This window comes from Periophthalmus magnuspinnatus, chromosome 1 (genome assembly GCF_009829125.3).
Source record: "Periophthalmus magnuspinnatus isolate fPerMag1 chromosome 1, fPerMag1.2.pri, whole genome shotgun sequence".
In the NCBI taxonomy this organism is placed as follows: Eukaryota; Metazoa; Chordata; class Actinopteri; order Gobiiformes; family Gobiidae; genus Periophthalmus; species Periophthalmus magnuspinnatus.
Genome location: NC_047126.1, coordinates 6,780,422 through 6,802,916, shown reverse-complemented (window position 1 = coordinate 6,802,916; position 22,495 = coordinate 6,780,422). Strand labels below are relative to the sequence as shown.

Below are 22,495 nucleotides of genomic sequence, written 5' to 3'. Positions count from 1 at the left end.
TCCCACTGTAGAGTGTTTTAAGTCTCGTCTTAAGACCCACTTTTATTCTCTGGCTTTTAACACCGCGTGAGTTGCGTGGTCCTCTGTGTTTTTTTTAATTTATTTTTATGTGTTTTATTGATTTTATATTTTATGTCACTTTGTCTCTGTGCAGCACTTTGGAAAAAAATTGTTTATGAAATGTGCTATATAAATAAAGTGGATTGGATTGGATTGGATAAAATTACTTGTGCCAAGTTCTCCAACTTGAGCTGGAGAAGCTGTTGCTGGAAGGATTCAAATCTGGGACCAAAACAGATTTGACAGATGTTACAGTGAGATCACACAGAGACGTCACAGTGAGTTCAGAGTTATGTGGTAATGTGGCCGAGTGGTCCAAGGCGCTGGATTAAGGCTCCAGTCTCCTAGGAGGCGTGGGTCAAATCCCACCACTGCCAATTTCCTCTCTGGTACCAAGCTTAACAAGGAAGCCACCCCGGATCACCGCACCCCGGACCACCGCACTCCAGGTCACCGCACCCCAGACCCACGTCCTCCGGAACATCGCCACCATCACCGCCGGCCCGACCGTCCACCTGATCACCCATACAGACCCAACCTCCCCCTTATCAGACTCGTCATGTCCATAGCCCGGTACACCATCTTCTTCATCAGAAACCTCCATCTATACGATCAGCGCACCGCCCCCCACTGGACCCTGTTCACGAACCGCCTTACCACCCACCTCCAACACCTTCACATAGCCATCCCCCACCGTTTTAACAAGACCCTGCTCCCCCGCAACACCCTCATCACCATCACCCCCCAAGGACATTTAGACTTTCACTTTTGATCACTCACTGATATTTTTGATAATAAAAGTAAAAAAAAAAACTAAAAAAAAACAGGAAGCTGGGTACTATACTTATACTGGCCCATCTCAATCATTGAGTTATCCGTAGCCTCTTGCACTCTTTTACGTAGAAACAAGACATTGGTTTTATGTACAGAAGGAAGCATCTCGTTATTGGCAGGATTCGAACTTGCGCGGGGAAACTCCAATGGATTTCAAGTCCATCACCTTAACCACTCGGCCACAACAACTTGCTGTCACAGTTCAAAAAGGGACAATGTCAAAGGAAACTGATAGAAGCAAAAGCTCAATGATAACAAGATGATTACCAAGTTGTCCAAGTTTAGCAGGAGAAGCCGTCGCTGGCAGGATTCAAACGTGGGGGAGAGTTGAAGGCCCCAAAGGGATTTTTTTTTTTTTTTACTTTTATTATCAAAATATCATTTCATAAAATCACAATACAAAGTACATTGGGGCAAGTGGGGGGGAGGGACGGGGGGGATGGAAACACACATGGTGGAAATGGGGAACATACAAGAAATAATAAATAAATGTGTACATGTACATCACAAGACAGGCAACACTGGGCACAACAACTCTCATGCATGCAGTTCAAAAAGGTACACTGTCAAAGGAAACTGATGAAAGCAATAGCTCTTTGATAAAATTACTTGTGCCAAGTTCTCCAACTTGACCTGGAGAAGCTGTTGCTGGAAGGATTCAAATCTGGGACCAAAATGGATTTGACAGATGTTACAGTGAGATCACACAGAGACGTGACAGTGAGTTTGGAGTTATGTGGTAGTGTGGCTGTGGCACTGCCAGTTTCCTCTCTGGTACCAAGCTTAACAAGGAAGCTGGGTGTTTATACAATTTATACTGGACCATCTCAATTGAGTTATCTGTAGCATTTTGCCGTAGAAAGAAGACATTGGTTTATGTACCAAAGGAAGCATCTCGTTATTGGCAGGATTCGAACCTGCGCGGGGAAACCCCAATGGATTTCAAGTCCATCGCCTTAACCACTCGGCCACAACAACTTGCTGTCACAGTTCAAAAAGGGATAATGACCGCCCGCCCGACTCACCCCATCCCCCACCCACCTCGGATTCTGAAAGATTAAAATGAAAATGTGCGAATATTGTTGAATATTATTTCTCAAATTATGTCCCAGTCCACCCCGCCCCCCCCATGTGTCCTATCCAACCCCGCACCCTCCCTACTTGCCCCAGTGTCGCCTGTCTTGTGTACACACTTATTTATTATTTCTTGTATGTTCCCCATTTTCCACCATGTGTGTTTCCATCCCCCCCCCACTTGCCCCAATGTACTTTGTACTGGGATTTTATGAGATGATATTTTTGATAATAAAAGTAAAAAAAAAAAAAAAAAAAAGGGATAATGACAAAGTAAACTGATAGAAGCAAAAGCTCAATGATAACAAGATGATTACCAAGTTGTCCAAGTTTAGAAGGAGAAGCCATCGCTGGCAGGATTCAAACGTGGGGAGAGTTGAAGGCCCCAAAGGGATTTCAAGTCCGTCCATTTATTGCCAAAGGTCTTCAGAGAAAGTATTGCTGTCTGAGATCTGCTTACAAGTTAAGCAAGTTTGGAACAAGAAAATATTGTCTTGTCGTTGACCTTGTTTAAAGGATAAACATTTTTATGAAAGTGCTAATCTGGTGTTGTGGCCGAAAGGTTAAGGCGATGAATTTGAAATCCATCAGGGTTTCAGAAACATGGATTTGTTGATTTTGTTGTAATCATGTCTAGAAACAAAAGGTGAATGTAGCTCAGTGGTAGATTGCATGTTTTGCATGTATGAGGTGCTCTAATCAATCCTCAGCGTCTCCAAGGGCATAGTTTTGATAGCTTAATCTCACATTATAATAATTTTAATGAGAGCAATGAAAGAAAATCTTTACAGCAGTGATTGGATTAGAACCCATGCCTCCAGAGAGAACAGAGCCTAAACCCAGCACCTTACATTACTGAGCTGCAAATTTACCTTGGAGAGCTATGGTTTAGAAGGAGAATGCCACACACACGTACTGGAAACACACTGACTACCATGAGACAAAACCTTTCACTGCGATGGCCAGGAAGGGAACCCAGGTCAACTGCTTGGAAGGCAGTTATGCTAACCACTATACCACCATTGCAAGCTAAGCGTGAAATTACACAGGAATCCTAACTATTAGATCATATGGGATATGATGAATGTGTGGTTTAACCTATTGGCTGATTTACTAATCAAGTACAGTGATGTTGTGCACTACATTGAGGAAAATTGTGGTGATCTCTGTTTGGTCTTTCATAAAAAAAATGATTGGCTAGTTGCGGTTATGTCTAGCAGTAAAACCAATGGAAGGATAGTCAGTAAACAAAGCAAAATGCCAATATCGCAGTAACCTCACAGACCTCATAAAGTGACCCCACAGCGATGTCACAGTGAATTTACAGTGTGGCCACGTATTCCAAGGAGTTGGATTAAGGTTTCAGTCTCCGCAAAGGTGTAGGTTTGGGTCCCACCACTGCTAAATTGCTCTGTAACTGTTCCTTAAGCCCTGAAAACTCACTCCAGTGCCTTAGACCACTCGGCCACACTACCTGGATATGAGAAAAAAGAAGACCAAACTGGGCAGACAGCCATCCACCAAACACTGAAACTCTGCATGATTTCTGGTTTTCACCCAGGTACCCCAGGTTCAACTCCCGGTATGGGAAGTTTGCCAAAGGTCTTAAGAGAAAGTATTGATGTCTGAGATCTGCTTACAAGTTAAGCAAGTTTGGACTTCCTGGACAAGCAAAGTGCTAATCTGGTGTTGTGGCCGAAAGGTTAAAGCGATTGGGGTTTCAGAAACATGGATTTGTTGATTTTTGTTGTAATCATGTCTAGAAACAATAGATGAATGTAGCTCAGTGGTAGAGTGCATGGAAGGAATGAATGACACACACATGTACTTGAAACACACTGACAGTACCATTAGACAAAAGGCTACACTGCGATGGCCAGGAATCGAACCCGGGTCAACTGCTTGGAAGGCAGCTATGCTTACCACTATACCACCATCGCAAGCTAGGTTAGAAATCACATAGGATAGCCAGGAATCCTAACCATTTGATCATATGGGATATGATGAATTTGTTGTTTAACCTATTGTCTGATTTACTAATCATGTTACAGTGACATCACAGAGAGAGAGTTATAGTCTGGAATAAATTAATGCCACACATAAGTACTCCAAAAACTTTGAACGCACAATTAGACACAACCAGAGCCTGCAATGGTCAGGAATCCAACCTGGGTCAATTGCTTGGAAGGCAGCTATGCTAAACACTATGTCAGCATCGCAAGCTGGGTTTCAAATCACACAGTAAAGCGAGGAATCCTAACTGTTAGATGATATGGGATATGATGAATGTGTTGTTAAAGATGTTGGCAGTGAAATCACTGCCACGACGTCACAAAGCATTCACACTGACACCACGGTCTCCTCAAATAGCTTGGAAAGAAGCAAAGATGTGCTGATTTAATTCCAGAAAATCTTTTTGGCCATGTTTCCAATCAGTTAACCAAGTTGTTTTTGTAATTTCTAAAATGCATAGGGGACGTAGCTCAATGGTCTTGGCTTCTGTGGAAAGAAATAGTTTCAATGAGTCATTAAAAAAACTAGCTTTCTATGGCAGTGGTGGGATTTGAACCCACGCCTCCAGAGAGACTGGAGCCTAAATCCAGCGCCTTAGACCACTCGGCCACACTACCTGGATATGAAACTGAAGATGACCAAACTGAGCAGACACCCATCCACCAAAATGTCTTGACAATGTCAGTTACATGCTTTGCTTAGAGCACTTGAGTCAGCCATGAGGAAAATAAAGTCACCAAATTTGTTCCACTAAGTCTGGGCACAAGTCCGGCCACAACAACTCTCATGCATGCAGTTCAAAAAGGTACACTGTCAAAGGAAACTGATGAAAGCAATAGCTCTTTGATAAAATTACTTGTGCCAAGTTCTCCAACTTTGCTGGAGAAGCTGTTGCTGGAAAAATTCAAATCTTGGCAGTGTGACAGATGTTACAGTGAGATCACACAGAGACGTGACTCAGTGATCTGACAGTGACATTGGAGTTATGTGGTAGTGTGTTTTTTTCACACAGCAATGTCACATTGAATTTACAGTGTGGCCACGTATCAAAGACCTGTAAACATTCAAAGACCATTTGAGATAAGAACAAGTCACTATAATCTAAAATGAACGGACTAAAAAAACTCACATTCAGAGCCAAGATTATCGAATGAAGCTCTGCACTGAAAGGAGTTCATTTATGTAATTTGAAAGAATTGAGAATAATGGCATTTAAGAAATACATTAAAAAAAACCCTGCTCATTAAGTTAGTATACATAAAAGTAAATATCTGTGCAATGGATTCATGTATGAATGAAATGTATTGATTTTTTTCTTTTTAAAGTAACCATCAGTGTTCAAGTATTGGCTGGAAAATGTGTTGTATGTTTAACTTTACAACACAATGCCATTTTATATTTTATGAATGAAATGAAATAAATAAAAGAAGACAGAACTAAAACTTGTGTAAACCAGCTGACCTCTCTGAGGAAAACTGCACGTGAGCAGTCGAAAGTATCAGGTATGAAAGCTGAACATTGTGTGCGTTCCCTTCATAGACTATGGTTCCTTTGATTCTCCATTTTTTCCCACAGTGAGGAAGGTGAAGCTACATTTTAGAATTTATGAAGAAAAGCACAAGGCAATCCAACATGAACCCAAACAAAAAGGCAGGATTCATTTTTAGCAAGTTTATTTCTTCTTTGCTCAGTGGCTCAGATGACAGCTCATAAAAGTAAATGTAAAAAGGTGTAGAAAAGACAAAGGAACATTAACTTAAAAATAAATATCATAAAAACATGAGTATTATGTCACAACAAGGCACTTTGGGTTTGGGAAGGCACAACCATTTCAAGAGCATATAGAGCCTTTGACTAATACTGCCTATGTTTACATGCACATCCAAATCTGGTCATGATCTGATTTCTGGAGATATCACATTATTCTTATATCATGTAAACGGCTCCGTCTGATGTGAGTAATCTCATTTCTTTAAATTGTTCACACTTGTTCAAAGAAAAGTATGCAAACTAAAGGACAATGATGAGATACAAAATGACAGAAGAGAGAATGTTTACTCTACAAATCCACTGATTAACTGACACATGTCCAGATGTGTGTAGTACTCAGTTACATTTACTTGAGTAACTTTAATAGTACTCTTACTTGAGTCAAAGTTTTGGTTCCTCTTCCCACTGCGAGTAATTCCATGAGTGACAAAACCTTTATCTTGACAATATGAAATCATTTGAACATTCTTTCTTGCAGCGCTCCTTCAGATATGATTTAGTTTGTATTATTTCCTGTTTTGTCCATCCAATTACATTCACTTTACATTATAAATCAAATGTTACATGCTGACAGTTACTCTTACTTGAGTAGTAGTTTTCCCAAATACTTTTCACTCTTACTTGAGAACAGTCTTTGGCTACTCTACCACCTCTGCTCATGTCACCAAGTGTTTTTGAAGATCACATTTCTCTTGTGCTGTGAACGCACACTAAAAATCTGATCTAATCATTGGTAATCTGATTATTCTAGTTCATCTATCTGATATTTACCGGAATGTAAATGTACCCATGTTGATCTGCTTCCTTTGGTCCAGAGCAGGTGTGTTTAGACTCGGGGAGAAGAGGATCTATAAGTTCTGTCCCCAACAACATTTGTCCCCAGGGCCCCACATTTTGTGCTTCAGTGCTGGTCAGAAGTCCCAGTATGAGCGGAGGGCCCTGTATGGATGTAAAACATGTAAAATGTGTGACTGTTTGATTGACAGGCTCATTGACCAATCATACGGCTCCACTCGGGAAAGGCGCTGATCTCCCCGCTCTCGTTCACCTGCTGCTCTCCATGAGTCAGAGTCAACTTGTACCGTAGACGCACCGCTTTCTGACAGAGACAAGAAGAAAATATTATTAAAGGAACAGTATGAAGCCAGTGTTCTAACTGTTTTACTACAATCATGTTACTACAATCATGACTGAACCTGTGTTGCCAGAGCCCTAACCTGCAGATAGAAGACACATACCAGTTTTTCTCATTCTCAGTGTATGGACAAGCCTCATGTGAAAGCTCAGAACCTGCAGAATTCACTAAGCTGCAGAGGCTGCACTAGCACTCATTCATGATTGGCTGCAGATGCTAGGGTTTAGGAAGTGACCATTCAGATCAAAGAGTTTAGGTTCGAACTCGATTTCAGTATTGAAACTTTTTTATGGAATTTAAGATCAAACTCTTGTATACAGTTCCTTTATTATAGTATGTGACTATTACTGAATGGTATATTTACCAATGATTGCCCAAAAGAAGAAAACTGTCAAATATGCAAAAAAGCTTATTCAAAAGTAAATAAAGTGTCATCTTTAAAATTGTGTTTCTGTATTTTGTGCTTAATCCTACAATAGATTCCCTAGGCCGACTTTTAAAGGCCCATTTAAGCACATTTCTGATTTCTTGGAGAATATCACCAGACAACATATTCTATAACTTAGATTAAACAAGTCATTTTAGCTCATTAAGGCACTTATTTTACACTAGAACTACAGATGTCCTCCACCACAGCACAGTGCAATCACTGAGCTCTGTTAGAATGTCTCACGTCTCACCTGTTGTGGGTTGTCCAGCAGCAGGACCTGGGAGAGAGCAGCAGGGGGCAGCAGAGGGCTGTAGGGGGGCAGCTCCGAGCCAGAAGCAGACTGCAGCTTTACACACATGCTCTGGGGACACAAATAGCATATATGACCAAAAAGGATAGAACCATAAAACTATTACACAAAAATATAGTTATAGTCATAGTGATTGTACATTTGGAAGCACCATCTCTATAACAGGTGAGTTAGCTTTCAGTGGAGAATCTGTAAACTGCACATGGACAGCCCCAATCCAATGCCAATACTTGAGTTTGGGAAATAACAGCAATGCCTTACACAGGCCCTTTGCACTGTCATTATTCATGCACTCTACACTTGGTGGTGGTAAGTTTCTATTGTAGCCAAAACTGCCCTGGTGCAAAGTGACGGACCCTTCCCACCACAACCAACACTCACACCACAGTCATATTAGGCTAGGCTAAGGTCAGTATGTTTAAAGCAGGCTCTGATGTCACTCACATGTATCAGAGTGCTTATATCTGTATATTTATATATGCATGTCTGAGCGTGTCTGATTGTCTTCACCTTTGGGACAGCAGCCTGGAAGGAGAAGCCCGTGACCCTGAGAGCAGAGGTGTTGACAGTAGACAGAACCAGCACAGCTACAGTGGGGCGTCCCACTGGGGGTTCTCTGGAGAAGTGGAGGGACACGTGTACCCCGGCCTGATCCAGCACAGTGATAGGCTCCACATGACCTACGCACAACAGCAAATTGGCTCCACTGTATTCAAAGTGTATTTCAAATCATTACATTTAAGACACATTTTTGATGCTCTTTACTCTGTTGCTGCTCTTGTACTTTAATGTTTCAACACTGGAATGTCCTCTTTAGCGAGGGCCAACCCTGTCATTGTTTGTCAGTAAAGGTATTCATAACTAATAATAATTCATTGCATTTTCTAATAATAATCCACTGCATTTACTTTCACTTTGTGTATGATTTGTGTCATACAAATAAACTTGCATTGCTTTATATAGAGGTCTTTGGACACTCTAAAATGCTCCACAGTGCATTATTCATTCACTACACACTCGGTGTAGTCTATGTAGGTCTATGTATGTAGGACTATTGTAGTCACAGCCGCACTGGGGCAGAAAGCGAGGCTGCCAATCTGCTGGTGACTGCTCGCTGATCCACTACTTCTCCTGACACTCTTTTCAGTGTAAAATCTAAACATATACTTCTTACACATCTCAGCATCCTTTTGCAGGCTACATTAGACTCCCTAGAGGGCCAAGTTTGGCACGCAGGCCTCACTTTAAACACCCCTGACTTAAAGGAATCATATAATACAAAATCAGCTTTTATGAGCCGTGCTATAACAGTGTTCCCTCCTCATGATCTTACTCTGAGTTGTACTCAGAGTGATTCATGCATGTTTGAGTAATCCTGTATTGCCCTACTTTTGAGGCCTTAGTGCTCAGAAATATCCGTTTCCACCTACCACAAAGGGTTAAAAATAGGTAACACAACTATTTCCAAATTAATCAATTCAGAGCAGTATATAGTGAATAAACCAAAATGACTCATACTTAATCATGTGAATCATGAGTATACAGAGCAGTATACAGAGCGGTATACAGAGCGGTAAAAAGAGCGGTATACAGAGCGGTATACAGAGCGGTATACAGAGCTGTATACAGTTCTGATGCTCTGTACACTTCTGTTACAGACCATCAGAACATGCCTCTGTGTGGTACGCACTGGCTCGGATGGAGTGGACGGGCACAAAGACGTTCTGAAGTGAAGGTTCCTCTGTCCTCACTGGAGATGAGCTCTTCTTGAGGGACATGGAGGAATCCAGATAGGGCCGACCGTGGGACTGTGACCTAAGGAGGGCAGAGGGGGGCAGGGGAGAAGGGGCATTTTACCGGGACGTGCAGTAGCATCATTCATCAGTCTAAAGCCTGTTTGTACAGTCATTTGGATATGTTTGTATAATGTTTTTATACAGTTTTCCCAGGACCCTGAAGGCACTCACTAAAGAAATGTCATCATGAATAAGACGAAAAACATCTAGGAAGTCTTGGGACGTGACCACCTGACTGTAGGAGCTGTCTGCTACATAAACCCACAAGAGGGCGCAGTGCAGTCACTTTGACTGCGCTGAATGCGGTTTAGGTGGTTGCAAAAAAAAAATATTATTGTATATAGTTTTCTAACATGGAATAGAACTGTGCACCAATAGTTAGAAATCTAATAAATAAATAAATAAATAAATACGAGGGTCATTCAATAAATAAGGTGAATTTTTTGGGTATAAGGACTTTTAATACAGTTAGAAGCTTACTTTTTTGTTTGTTTGTTTGACTTGTTTTTCACATGGATTTAATTTCTTTTGCAGATTAAAAAAAAAAAAAAAAACTTTGAGAGTTTTGGCAATTAAAAAAAGATGGCCAACCAAGAAGCATGCTCTAGGATTGAACAGCGGTCAGTTATCAAGTTTTTGGTTGGTGAAGGGTGCAAACCCGTTGAAATTCATAGGAGAATGTCAACTGTGTATGGTTCGATCACCTCAGGAGACCTCACTTCTGTAGGCCTCCCAGGCCTGCCTTCATCCTCAACACTGCTCCGTCCTTCTTTAAACAATTTAGCCCACTTGTAGACATTTTTTTGGCTGAAACATGTGGCACCATACATCACCAGTGATTGAAGAATACTTTGAAAATGTATTTAGTTACAGAATACCAAATATCTGCATTAAAAAGTATTTTGTATTGTTTTTGTAAAATACATGGTCCAGTTAGTGTACTGTATTCTCAATACTTGGAATACGTTTAAATCGAATTACATTTAAATTAGTGTAATGACGCAACACAGGATTAAAAACAGCTTTATGTTCGTTTCACCATTTGTTATGCATTGAAAAACATACCAGCCTCATCACAAGAGCTGGGCTTTATATTTTTCTCAATAATTATGTGATGTTGGAAGCCTAAATGTGCGATCAAGTACTGCAATGTATTCTTTTGATTTTACGAAACTGTAATCTGAATACCACCAAATGAAAAAGTAACTGTACCAGAATAGTTTCTCAAAATTAGTATTCTGAATATGTATCCTTGGTACATGTATTCAGTTACTTTCCAACACTGTATATTACACAGGTAAGGTACACTGGGTGACATTTGGGTTAGTCTGTGTAAACTTTAATACTTGGTTTAGTCTTGGTTTAGACCTGCTATAGTCCTGTTTTAGATGTGGTTTGGATCTGGTGGTACTTGGTGTGAAGAGTGTGAGAATCACTGACATAATTGTATATTGTGTATATACTGTATAATGTGTCTTGTCACCTCTAGTGTCACATTATATTCAGCTGATGGTGAAGTCAAAGAATACAGATCACATGAGCACAAAGAGCTCTGTTCACTTGTTATTTGTGTAAAATCGCAATGAGCCTGAGTGTGGAGATGCCATTAGACCATGTTTCCCATTGTTTGAATGGTTGTGAAAAATATTATCTAAAATAAAATTATTTACAACTCATCTCTCTTTCAGAGCAATTTCCCTGTCAGCCACTACTTTACATGCTCAGACTGGTCCGAATACGCACTTGGATATAGTTTTGGTCTTGTTTTTCCATAGAACCAGTCCGACCAAGAAGCTGACTAGCTGTAAACAGGGGACTAGGAGATGTTCATGCATGTCTAGTTTCTTTTGCATTAGCGCACATTTATATTTGCTATATTTGCTAGTAAAAGTAACCAGCATGGTAAATGGTAAGGACAACCACTCTACCAACTAAGCCACAGTCACCCCATACATATAATGACACTTTTGTGAATAAAGATATCTGTGTCATCCTTCAACTGTCCAGGTAGGTTCCATTGCAAAAGAAAATTCTGTCAACTGCCCATAAGTTTTTAAATACATAACAAAATGGTGATTATTACGGCCTTTCCCGGGAGGATCATCTTTTCACCTGAGTGCATCTCGACATAGAAAACCCCCCAAACACCAACAGAAACAAACAAACAAGTCAGACGGTGCTCAGGTAGTGCTGTCGTAGCGGAGCATGCGCCAAACAAGCAGCTGAATGCCTCTCCAAGTTAGTTTGAAGACAGAAATTTAGTTTAAAGATACAAATCAAATCAAATTGAAACTTCTAACCAAATGTACTATATGCTTGTGGTTGCCTAGTTACCAGTGGTGAGTCCCGTTGGTGATAGGCTCACTCTGGCACCTCCCCTCGTCAGGACCAAAGACTTCTTCATCCAGCTGTCAACAACAACAAGTTACACTCACTTCGGGACAGTTCATTTTTACGCTATAACCTATAACCTCTAAATCTCACCTGGATCAGCTCCTCCAGGTAAGATTTTTTCTGTGAGGGACAATCTGTTGTGACCTCTGTGCGACCTCTGACCTGCCCTGGCCCCTCCCCCTGCACAGGTGAGTGATGAGGCCCCTCATCCTGCACAGGTGAGCAGTGTGGCCCTTCTCCTTGCACAGGTGAGCGGTGTGGCCCCTCCCCCTGCACAGGGGAGCAGTGTGGCTCCTCCCCCTGCACAGGTGAGTGGGTCCTGAGCTCAGGGTCCAGAGAGGAAAAGTCTATCAGGTGGTACGACTTCACTTCTCTGGGGCTGGACACTGGAAACCAACACAAAAGAGAGGAGATATTACACTTCTATGGGTTATTAACTGTTAATACACAACATATTTAGAGCTCCATGTTACCTTTTATTGTTTTGAAAATGCTATATTTGCCACAAACAATGTATTAAAATGTGTCATCAATTTCAGTTTAGTTTTTGACACTCCGAATTCCCCCTCAATTCCCCTCACAACACAATCAGCATGCATCCCGCTAATGAAACAACTGCACATCACATCAGGTTTGTGAAGTCGTGATGTATTGTTTTGAATCATGATTTGTAAATTTATGGAAAATTGTCATGTGGGAGCATGAGTGACATAAGCCAGTTAGCTGAGCCTGACAGGATCGTACTGCTAACACGATTAAAATGTATTAAATGAACTCTTTAGGTCTTAGGCAGAAGCAGGTAGAGATGTCAGATATGTGGGAAGGATGGGGAGTATGGATCTATGAATCTCAGATGATTCCCAGATAAAACAGAACTGGGATGGAGCCTAGTATGAAAAGAGAGGTGATTGGCTGAGGGGCAACAGTACCGGGCTACGACTGGCAGGAGCAGGAGGAAATGGAATAGTCTTTATGGCTCATGGTTAACTTGAGCTTGTTTGCATGCCCTGTTCACCAGTGGGGAGTCTGACCTGGGCTCCGTTCCACAGCCTTCCTCTCTGCTGCTTCACTCTGTGTGCTCATGTGGGCTCTGTAAGCCTTTAGGGCTAGTGTTAGCTCGTCGTTAGCCTCTAGGACCTGAGACAGAGCCATGTCGTCCTCCGTCGTCTCACTTGCTAATCGGAACAGAGTGGGGCGGAGCCTATCACAGCGCTCAAACAGGCCCTGTACAGAGTAAACGCATGCAGAGAGTCACACTTTAAATCCTGGTATGATGTTTGCACCTCATCTGGGTTTTTAAAGTCAGTGTTTCAGTGTTTAAATTGACACCACAAAACACTTTGGAAACATTTGATGCAATGGTAGTACCTGGATGTTCTCACTCGACTTCTGGGTGGGTGTCTTCTGGGTCTCTAACATCTCCTGGAGTTGTCTGCTACTGTCATGGGCCTCCTTCAGAAGGTCCTCCCTTCTCTGCACCCTGGCTGCTCGCTCCTGCTCCTGTGCACAAACATAAAAATACAGTAGATTTTTAGTAGAGTGTAAGATGTGTTTTATTGTCTTCATAGAGAAATAACCTATTTCTTTCTGGACATGCTTAGTTTAGTGGTGACTGTACACACTCACAGCTTGCATGGCGCTCTTGATGAGTCGGTTTGCAGTTTCCAGATCCTCAGGTCGGCCACTCTTCAACAATCTGTCCAGCAGCTGCAGCCAAAAACACTGTTAGTATGTTCATCTCATGTGTAAGGGACAAATCCTAACAGAACAGAGCCGTTACCTTGGTGGTGTCGTCCTGCTCGAATATGGAGGTGGAGCTTCTGTTGGGGGCGGGGGGCATGATCAGGGTGCTGGACAGCTTGGGGTCTTTCTTCACTATATCTGTGTGACAACAGCGAGGTGCATTGCAGATGAAGATGTACTTGGGTGGCTTTTTTTTTTAGTTAATTTTTGTTTACTACATTCCATATGTGCCATTCATTTTTTAATGCTTCAGTGAGAATCTACAATGTATACAACAAAATTTAAAAACTGTGTCCAAACTTCTGCCTCAAACTTCTGACTCTGTTCTTCACACTAGGCTCTTATCAGACCGTCCGAGGCCTACCCTGTTTCTTGAGCATGTTGTAGGCTTCTTGGATCTTGGGCTGGTCTCGGAGCCACAGGGTCCATCCGTACAGCACCTCCACCAGGCGTTCCTTCACCCTCTCCGGGCTCCACGCGCCGAAGTACTGCACATAAATAGATACATATTCACACATATACAGTACGGCCCTGGACTTAAAGAGTGAGTATTACACATTTGTGGGGTATTTATTATTAAAACATAACTCATTTAGCAGAGACACATTTAGCAGAGACATCTATAGCATTAGCTTCCAGAAACACTCATATCTGGGTCAATCCTGGTAAGGGAAATGTATCCATGATAGGTTCTGTCAGCTTCTTAGTACAAGCATCAGGTTTGTGAAGTTGTAGTGTGTTATTTTAGATCCTACTTGTGTGTATTTAAGGAAAATTGTGGGAGAAACTGTGCTGTATGGGAGTATGGGTGAAAAAGGCTTGTGAGCTGAGCTTTGGATAGGAATGTACTGCTAACCGTAAGGGTTCAGATAGTGCCCGGGAGAGATCGCTAAATTACTCAGACATACATGGATGACATCTAAAACCATTTCAGGCTTGTTTTTGATGAGGGAACAACGCTATAACATGGTAAAAAGCTACAAATTTTGCACAATAACTCCTCTTTAGTAAAGCATGAATCAAACCATCTCTCTGATGCAAATCACTGAACTAGTGACATCGGCTGTGGGGCAGTTTCTTCAGTGCATAAGCTTACAAAAGCGTGTGTGTTAGTTGCAGCCAGAGGAAGTGTAAGAAACGCAGTGGTTAGAGTTACACAGTCACAGAGAGGCTGTAGGCTCCTTTTCTGGGGCAGTGGTCCACAGCCAGTGGAGGAAACACGATTATGTAACAGAGAGTGTTAGTTCTAACCAGGGGGATGTTTCATAATGCTGCTTTACTGCACAACTCAGGCTTTTTTGGCTATATATCCGACATATTTGTTGTCATTTCAGTTTCATAAACCAGGCTGAGGCTCACCCAGACTTTGGATCAGCCACTATGGAAACTGATGCAGGAATCTTAGCCTGGTCCAGTCCAGGTTCAAGGACAGGCTTAGGCCCAGGACACACTGCATGCACATTTCACCCTACGCAAGTGTAAAAACTGCACATACTTTTTTTTTTTTTAAGGGTGCATTAAAAGTGAATAGGCATTGCCACACTGCATTCACTGCCTGATGAAATATTGTAAGTGTACTGCCTCCAGTGGCCATTGCAATTGTAAGCACTATGTGACATCACACAAGACTGACTTGATTACAGGTCTTTCTGATTATTAGACCAATCACACAGTTCCTTATACCAAGAGACCCCACCCCTCCTTCCCTTCACTCTCCCCTTTAGTCCTCCAAGTACTACCTAGTGTAGCAGCTCTATTTAAAATGTGTTTGTGGGTGGAGAGTAGGTGTTTAGTCCCACTTGAAATGTCTCTTCAGAGGCTGTATCTCCAGTACCTTTGGAGAGAGCACTTTGATGAGCTCGTTGAGGAACCTGAACTTGGCCACCTCATTGTGGAACTTCTGGCCACATTCGTTCATGCACGCCTCCAGGACCTGCACAAACACGCAGAAGACCTGGGTCAATGTTTATTTTATTTATAAAGCACATTTAAAACATCTTCATGAGACCAAAGAGCAAATAAAGTGTATAAATATAAATGGAAAAATGACATATCTAATAGAATGTAAAGTCACATGAGCATAGGAGCTTGCCTGATTGGACACGCTCCATCAGAAACAATGAGCACAGAAGATGGGGACACACTGCTTCATTCACAAGAGTCTTATGAGAACCAGTCACACTTACACATGAATAACAGTTTCACAGCTCTGCTCTCACTACTGAGGTCAGCACAGATGAGGAGACACGGTACTGGTTAAGGTTCAAATTTGTATTAAAGTGGAACTAAACAGTATTCCCTTTCTTGCTAATAAACTGTATATATGGTGTTTTAAAGCATTATTTACTCTATCTAACCATTTTTTGGCAACTTTATTCAAAATTGGTAAATTTCCTCCAGGTACTGCCCAGCGTAGCAGCTCTATGGCCCTTTCCAAACCACCTCCTCCTTCCTTTTCGTACGCACTAATCCTCATTTTGCGTGTTCCAGCGAAGGAGCTGCCACATCAAGTGCTGTTAAAAAACGGACGAACAGTGAGAAGAAGTGGCTTATCAGCTCCTTCACAGGGAGTCGACTTAACAGGTGTGTGTAACAGTAGGGAGCAGTCCGACATGCAAAACACACCACATTTATTAAGAAGAGTGAAAGTCTTAATTGATATATTTAATCGCAGACTTTTTCAGGTGAAAGGGAAAACCGCATTGACATCAGACAGGTTTTTACTGGTGCTTGAAAACTCCTTACTGCAAATGTTTGACTCACATTATTTTGTACTAGCCCACATGTGTCAAACTCAAGGCCCGTGGGCCAAATGCGGCCCGCCACGTCATTTTATGTGGCCCACGACAAAGGAAATTAAAAGGTATGACTGTGTTAAAATGTCAGTTTATCATTAGATACAGAGTTAAACAGACATTTTTTTCATCTCTATGCAAATCCATATGCAATATTTGAAACTTGAATAAGCGATAAATATAGAAACGGTTAATTAACAAGATAAAAAAAAAATTACATTAAGTTTGGTTACATTTAGTGACATTTATCTTACAGTTAGTTACATCTGGCCCTTTGAGAACAACCATTTTGCTGATGTGGCCCTTTGTGAAAATGAGTTTGACACCCCTGTACTAGCCTCTATGCACAAGTGAAAATACACACATATTAAACTCTCATGTATCATCCCTTTTCTCTGTGACAGTGAAACATGATTGAATAGATCCACAGAGCAGCCTGCAGATGTGCACATTTATTGAGATGTGTAAACATGAATCAATAGTGCCAAGTGGAAACTAAATGAAAGAAAAACTGCAAAAACTGCTTGTGAGATGAAATGTGCCGTTATTGTGCTGGAAAATACCTTACTTTCATAAGTAAGGTATTTTCTGATGAGTTTCCAACTGTCAAAGACCCATGCAGTCATGTGTGTATTCTGCACAGAAACAAAACAAACTGCTCTAGTGCCCATGTGGTATTAAAATGATTAATTTAATATGAAACTTTAATAATGGCAACATTTGTGGGCCGTGCTTTCACGGTAAAGAGGCACGTCTGTTCTGCACCGAGCGCTCTAATGAAGGAACCTCACCAAGACTGGGGAGGAAAAGGAATGAGGAACTGGTTTGGAAAAGAGCCTATTTCAAATGTGGTTGTGGGTGGACCTAGGTGTTTAGTCCCACTTTAACTCTATCAGACTTGGTCCCAGCTCTCACAAATCCTTTTGCACATTTTTAGTTTTCACATGCACATTTTCTTCACCAAAATTAGAGCTTTAGAACAGCTTTTTTAAACAAAGGTTAAGCACAGCCAATCAGTTCTCACCCCAAAGTGTCATATAGTTACACACATGGCTCTTTCTTACAAGTTTGTAATTCATGTTTTATAATTACTTTCATTACTTAAAGTACTGCTTTTACACTACATACATCACTGCCCTGATTGTTTACGTGCAGTACAGACTCACCGTGAGCGCCTTGAGGGCCTCTCGCTCCTGAGGGGACTGGATCTTATGAGCCAGGAGCCGCAGCGCCACCTGTGGACTGCAAACACATAACACTGCATCAATGTGTAGAGAGCAGACTTCAAGAGTAATATTTTAGTCCTTTAACTTTAGATGTATTTATTTACAGAGGGCGTATTACACTTTTATGAGGTGTTAACTGCCAACGGATAACATATTCAGATCACCATGTTACCTTTTACTGTTTTGAAAATTATATATTCACCCAAAACAATGTATTAAATTAGTTTCAGTTTTGTTTTTGACACTCTGACTCCCACCTCCCTTTGCTCCCTGTGCTAAGACACTCACCCTTCAGTGCGCTATATATACAACACAATCAACGTGCAGCCTTGCAATCTTACATTTTACAGAGCTCGATAGATTACTAGAGCATGCCTGAATGACATCTAAAACCTCTTCAGGCTTGTTTTTGATGAGGGAACAATATTATAACATGCAAACTTCCAACACTTCCTACTTGGTGCGGGTAAGATACTTCAGTAGCCACAGCTGCCCTGGACTAGACTGACCGAAGTGTGACTGCTGAGCTGAGTCATCGGTCCCTCCAACCACCAGCAGCACTTACACACCCACTGCACAATGAATCATGATCAAATCGAAATCGAATGGAGAAGAACAGCAAATCTCAAAGGCTGCAGTTACCACAATTTTGAAGTACCACAATTTTCTCCAAATCTCCCGTCTTATTCTGCATAAAAACTGCCAACCCTGTACTTTAGATCTGTACAAACATACTCTGAAATGTGATTCTTGCATTAGTTCGTCAGTTCAGATTTCTGTCTTTTTGTCAATTCTTTTGGTTGTGTTTAAAATGTGAACCTTGAACGGAATCACATAATTACAACACAAATCACAAATCTAATCACAATCACAATGTTAATCAGAAAAACCTCAATTAGATATTTTTCACAAATCGTGCAGCCCAAACACACTCTACAGTCACACAGCAAGGCAGAGCACAGGTCACAGCTGTCTGTGTGGTCTTGTGTGGTCCAGTGTGGCCCAGTGCAACACAGTGTGGTCCAGTGTAGTCCAGTGTAGTCCAGTGTGGTCCAGTGTAGTCCAGTGTAGTCCAGTGCAGTCCAGTGCAGTCCAGTGCGGTCCAGTGTAGTCCAGTGTGGTCCAGTGTAGTCCAGTGTGGTCCAGTGTAGTCCAGTGTAGTCCAGTGTAGTCCAGTGTGGTCCAGTGTAGTCCAGTGTAGTCCAGTGTAGTCCAGTGTAGTCCAGTGCAGTCCAGTGCAGTCCAGTGCAGTCCAGTGTAGTCCAGTGTGGTCCAGTGTGGCCCAGTGCAACACAGTGTGGTCCAGTGTGGTCCAGTGTAGTCCAGTGTAGTCCAGTGTAGTCCAGTGTAGTCCAGTGTGGTCCAGCGTGGTCCAGCGTGGTCCAGCGTGGTCCAGTGTGGTCCAGTGTGGTCCAGTGTGGTCCAGTGTGGTCCAGTGTGGTCCAGTGTAGTCCAGTGTAGTCCAGTGTGGTCCAGTGTGGTCCAGTGTAGTCCAGTGTGGTCCAGTGTAGTCCAGTGTAGTGGTGAGTGTGGTGCTTACCCATCTGGCTGCTGCTTGACCGTCTGGTAGAAGGCCTGGACGGTCTCCCAGCTGTCCTCAGGGTACTGTGGATCTGTGGCCTGGTCTGTGCACATCGGGTACATTTAGTCAATTAAACTTGAGTAGGGTTATAGAAAAAAAACAACAACTTCTTGCCAATAATATATGTTACACTGATCATGTGAGAAGATAAAACGATTCCATACTTTAACTCTATATTGTTTATTTTTTATATTTAAACCAGTCACAACAGGATTCTTAAAGGATTTTTAAAGGTGCCACAAAAAGCGTAGACCGCAGACACACAGAGAATCAGATGAGAGTTTAAATCTCCGAGCACAAACACTACAGTAAGAGATGGCAGGGACACACGTCACAAGCTAAAAGTTGTGAGTGAAGCTCGCAACAGCTGTTTCCTGTCTACAGTAAAACAACTCCCTTTAAGACGCTAAAGTGTTCCAAAGATCAGAGCATTGCACTTCCAGTTTAGATATAAGTCAAAACTCTGTCATTATTATTAGTGAAGTGTAGTGCAGTAGTTCAGATTTTAAGGCACAGAAGGCTGGAGATAAACACAGGAAGTAGAGTCACTATTGCTAATTTATGTACACACACGCGTGAAGATCTACTTTTTACTTTTTAAACTATGCCTCAAACTGGATTCACGGCACTGTTTTATGGACTGAGGGTCATTATTAATGGAGGGCAAATTTGAATGTATAATATGGAAGATATGCTGCAGTTTCATTTCACAACTTTACCAGAGATGAGTCATAAAGTCGTCTTTAAATTATTTTCACTGTTTCCTGAGTTTGTATCTTGCGCCTCTGTATCAGTCACTCTGCCCTGTCGCTCTGTTTTATTGGCTGTTGCTATGGTGATTTTTAGTGATAACAAATTCACGATATGACAGAGCAGCTCAGAGTCGCTCGGACACCGCACACGAGTGGGAAAAGTAACCACAAGTTTTACTCAAGTAAGAATACTGTTACTTCAATAAAAATATTACTCAAGTAGGAGTAAAAGTATGCTGCTGGAAAGTAGAATTTCTTTAAAAAGCTACTTGAGTAAATGTATGAGTCTGTCTACAGGTCAATAGTGCGATTTCTGACAGACTTTATGTATAAACAAACAAGGGTTTAAGTGCAATGTCTTTCAGATAAGCTAAATGTCCATAATCTCTACTCTACTAAACTCAATTATTTGTGCAAGTTTTTGTATAATTTAATACAAAATAATATTTAGTAGAGACACAATATTCCTTTTGCCATATTTTGGTCTTGTAAAACACATTTGGTTATTATATCAATACTAAAACACTATTGAGCTGTACTTCCAAAAAATTTGCTCACAACTTAAAGCACTATGCAAATGTTCCGGTGGGGGGTCCACCGCCTGACCGTCTCCACGGAAATGTGATTGCTTTGCCTAGAATACTCCACAGTATGACATTAAGCTAAACTAAAGTAGATGAATCAACACCAATAATTTAATAAATGCAAAATAGAGAAGTCAAACTGTGGAAGATTCTAGTCAAGGGATGGAAACAAGCAGGCAGTGGACCAGAAACATGACATTGTGCACTTTAAAAATACTAGAAGGGCTAGAAATGCTGCCAGGCTTGTACTTGAGTAATGTTACTTTGAAGTTATAATACTCTTTCTTGAGTACATGTTTTGGGTAAAAATTTGTATTTTATGCTCTTTTGTATAATGTAATTATACCTCATTGTGTGATGTTTTATGTGTTTAGTTATTTTATATGAAGCACTTTGGTCAGCTGAGGTTGTTTTTAAATGTGCTATATAAATAAGCTTGAATTGAATTGAATAATCTACTCTACCCCCGTCTGTCTGTCACTTCACTTTAATGACTCATTTGTCAGAGGGTTAATCAGACATCAGTCACATGATGCATTCCACTGGTGTAAAGACCTAATGTGGAGGCTGTTACTCAGAAATGACCCATCGGCAGAGGTGAAAAAATGATACTCAAGTACAAGAACAAAGTAGTCTCCAAGAAATGACACAAGTACTAGTAGACAATTTGAAAATACCACATGTTGCATATTATTTAATCAGCCTACCTTAGTTACAAGTTTATCCAAAGGCGTAACCTAATATTTTAATCAGGTAAGACTACAGTTACACTATCAAACAGATTACTCAAGCAGAAGTCAAGTATGGTTTGCAGCTTTATTTAAAAAGTTACTCAATTAAAGTCTACTTCAGAGTACTAAATGAGTGCAAATTATGATCTTGCAGAAAGTAAACTCAAATCTTTTGGAACGACATACTTTTGTTTGTGAATAGAAAGCTTGATATAAACCTACAACTTAATGCAAAACATGTACTTTTTGGTGTTTTCGAAATAGATATTGCAGCAAAAAATAATCAACAAATCTAAAATGGATAGGATTAGGATTAGATTCAAGACAAAAATCATCTTAATTGTTGTAAATTTTCTAGCCAGAAACCTAAATTTGTTGTATTTCAATACCTTTTGTCCTCTTACCGGTATATGAATTCTCTAAACTATTGTACAAACCCAAAGGCCTTGAAAACAAAAGCACTACGCATATAATTTGAAATATGAAATGTATTACTGTATTTATTTGTCTGCATTTGTTTAATAATATTATTGCACATGCTCTGTGAATGGAAACGGAAATGCTTAAACCTCTTGCTGTTCTTGTTTATACCATTGTATATTTAAAAAAAAAGATCTTGCAGAAATGTTTTTAGAGGACCTGATTTCAGAATAAAACTTCCAAAAACTCAAAAGTCCATCGCTAGATCAGCTGTTGACTCAGTGAGGCTGCGCCAAAACAAAACACTGCGTCTTATTCACGTTGATCAATCAAAGTAAACACTCGTACACTTTGTTCAATGTTTTGTTTTATGTAAAGATGTGCACAAAAGATAAGAAAAGCACGAGCCGATGCCCCACAATAACTTCCTGTTGCTACTTATCTGCACAATTACGGACGTGCGCCAGGCAATGCAAGTCACAAGAAACGAGTTAAAATGCGCAAAGCTACTCCTGCCATTTCCTAAACTTTTTCAACACTTATATATTTTGTTTCTGAAAGTTTAAAGTGAGTGTAGGGCACTTACTGAGCAGGGTTTCCAGAGAAGCAGGACTGTGCGCGCTCGCCATCGCCAAAGACTCGACCCAAACGTGCGTCTTGACCCGAGTGGCGCAGAGGGAGATGCGGCAGTGACAGGAGAAATGGCAAGGATAGTGACAGGGGGGAGAAGTGTCAAACTGCCGCCGGGACATGTGACAGTCACGCCCCACCCGTCAGCAGCACCCCTCCTCCTCCTCCACCACCTCCTCCTCCCCCTCCACCTCCACCAGGAGAGTCACGTGAGAG

At 41.2% G+C, this 22,495-nt stretch overlaps 2 protein-coding genes and 5 non-coding genes across 8 annotated transcripts in view; 1 reads left to right on the top strand and 6 right to left on the bottom strand.

Moving 5' to 3' along the window:
- LOC117376602 (bifunctional apoptosis regulator-like) overlaps window positions 1–22,495 on the bottom strand; it is a 131,058-nt gene that overhangs the window by 10,768 nt on the left and 97,795 nt on the right. The window lies entirely within an intron of this gene.
- On the top strand, window positions 357–437 carry trnal-aag (transfer RNA leucine (anticodon AAG)). The gene has a single exon. It is a non-coding gene; the product is annotated as a tRNA-Leu (tRNA).
- On the bottom strand, window positions 1,002–1,083 carry trnas-uga (transfer RNA serine (anticodon UGA)). Its single transcript has one exon. It is a non-coding gene; the product is annotated as a tRNA-Ser (tRNA).
- Window positions 1,791–1,872, bottom strand: trnas-uga (transfer RNA serine (anticodon UGA)). Its single transcript has one exon. It is a non-coding gene; the product is annotated as a tRNA-Ser (tRNA).
- Window positions 3,837–3,908, bottom strand: trnag-ucc (transfer RNA glycine (anticodon UCC)). Its single transcript has one exon. It is a non-coding gene; the product is annotated as a tRNA-Gly (tRNA).
- Window positions 4,517–4,598, bottom strand: trnal-uag (transfer RNA leucine (anticodon UAG)). The gene has a single exon. It is a non-coding gene; the product is annotated as a tRNA-Leu (tRNA).
- Window positions 5,638–22,406, bottom strand: LOC117376592 (ADP-ribosylation factor-binding protein GGA3-like). 2 transcript variants are annotated; one of them, XM_055225412.1, is made up of 16 exons: window positions 22,236–22,368; window positions 19,121–19,205; window positions 17,521–17,596; window positions 15,394–15,492; window positions 13,924–14,047; window positions 13,597–13,697; window positions 13,443–13,523; window positions 13,185–13,316; window positions 12,848–13,040; window positions 12,095–12,202; window positions 11,907–12,004; window positions 11,757–11,830; window positions 9,317–9,441; window positions 8,137–8,306; window positions 7,567–7,677; window positions 6,525–6,850 (listed from the first exon to the last, which is right to left on the bottom strand). In XM_055225412.1, the coding sequence occupies exons 1-16, from the start codon at window positions 22,276–22,278 to the stop codon at window positions 6,740–6,742; spliced, it is 1,731 nt and encodes a 576-aa protein (XP_055081387.1). In that variant the 5' UTR covers window positions 22,279–22,368; the 3' UTR covers window positions 6,525–6,739. The 2 variants fall into 2 exon arrangements, with proteins under 2 accessions (XP_033828995.2, XP_055081387.1); XM_033973104.2 differs by having other exon boundaries at window positions 5,638–6,850; window positions 11,907–12,202; window positions 22,236–22,406.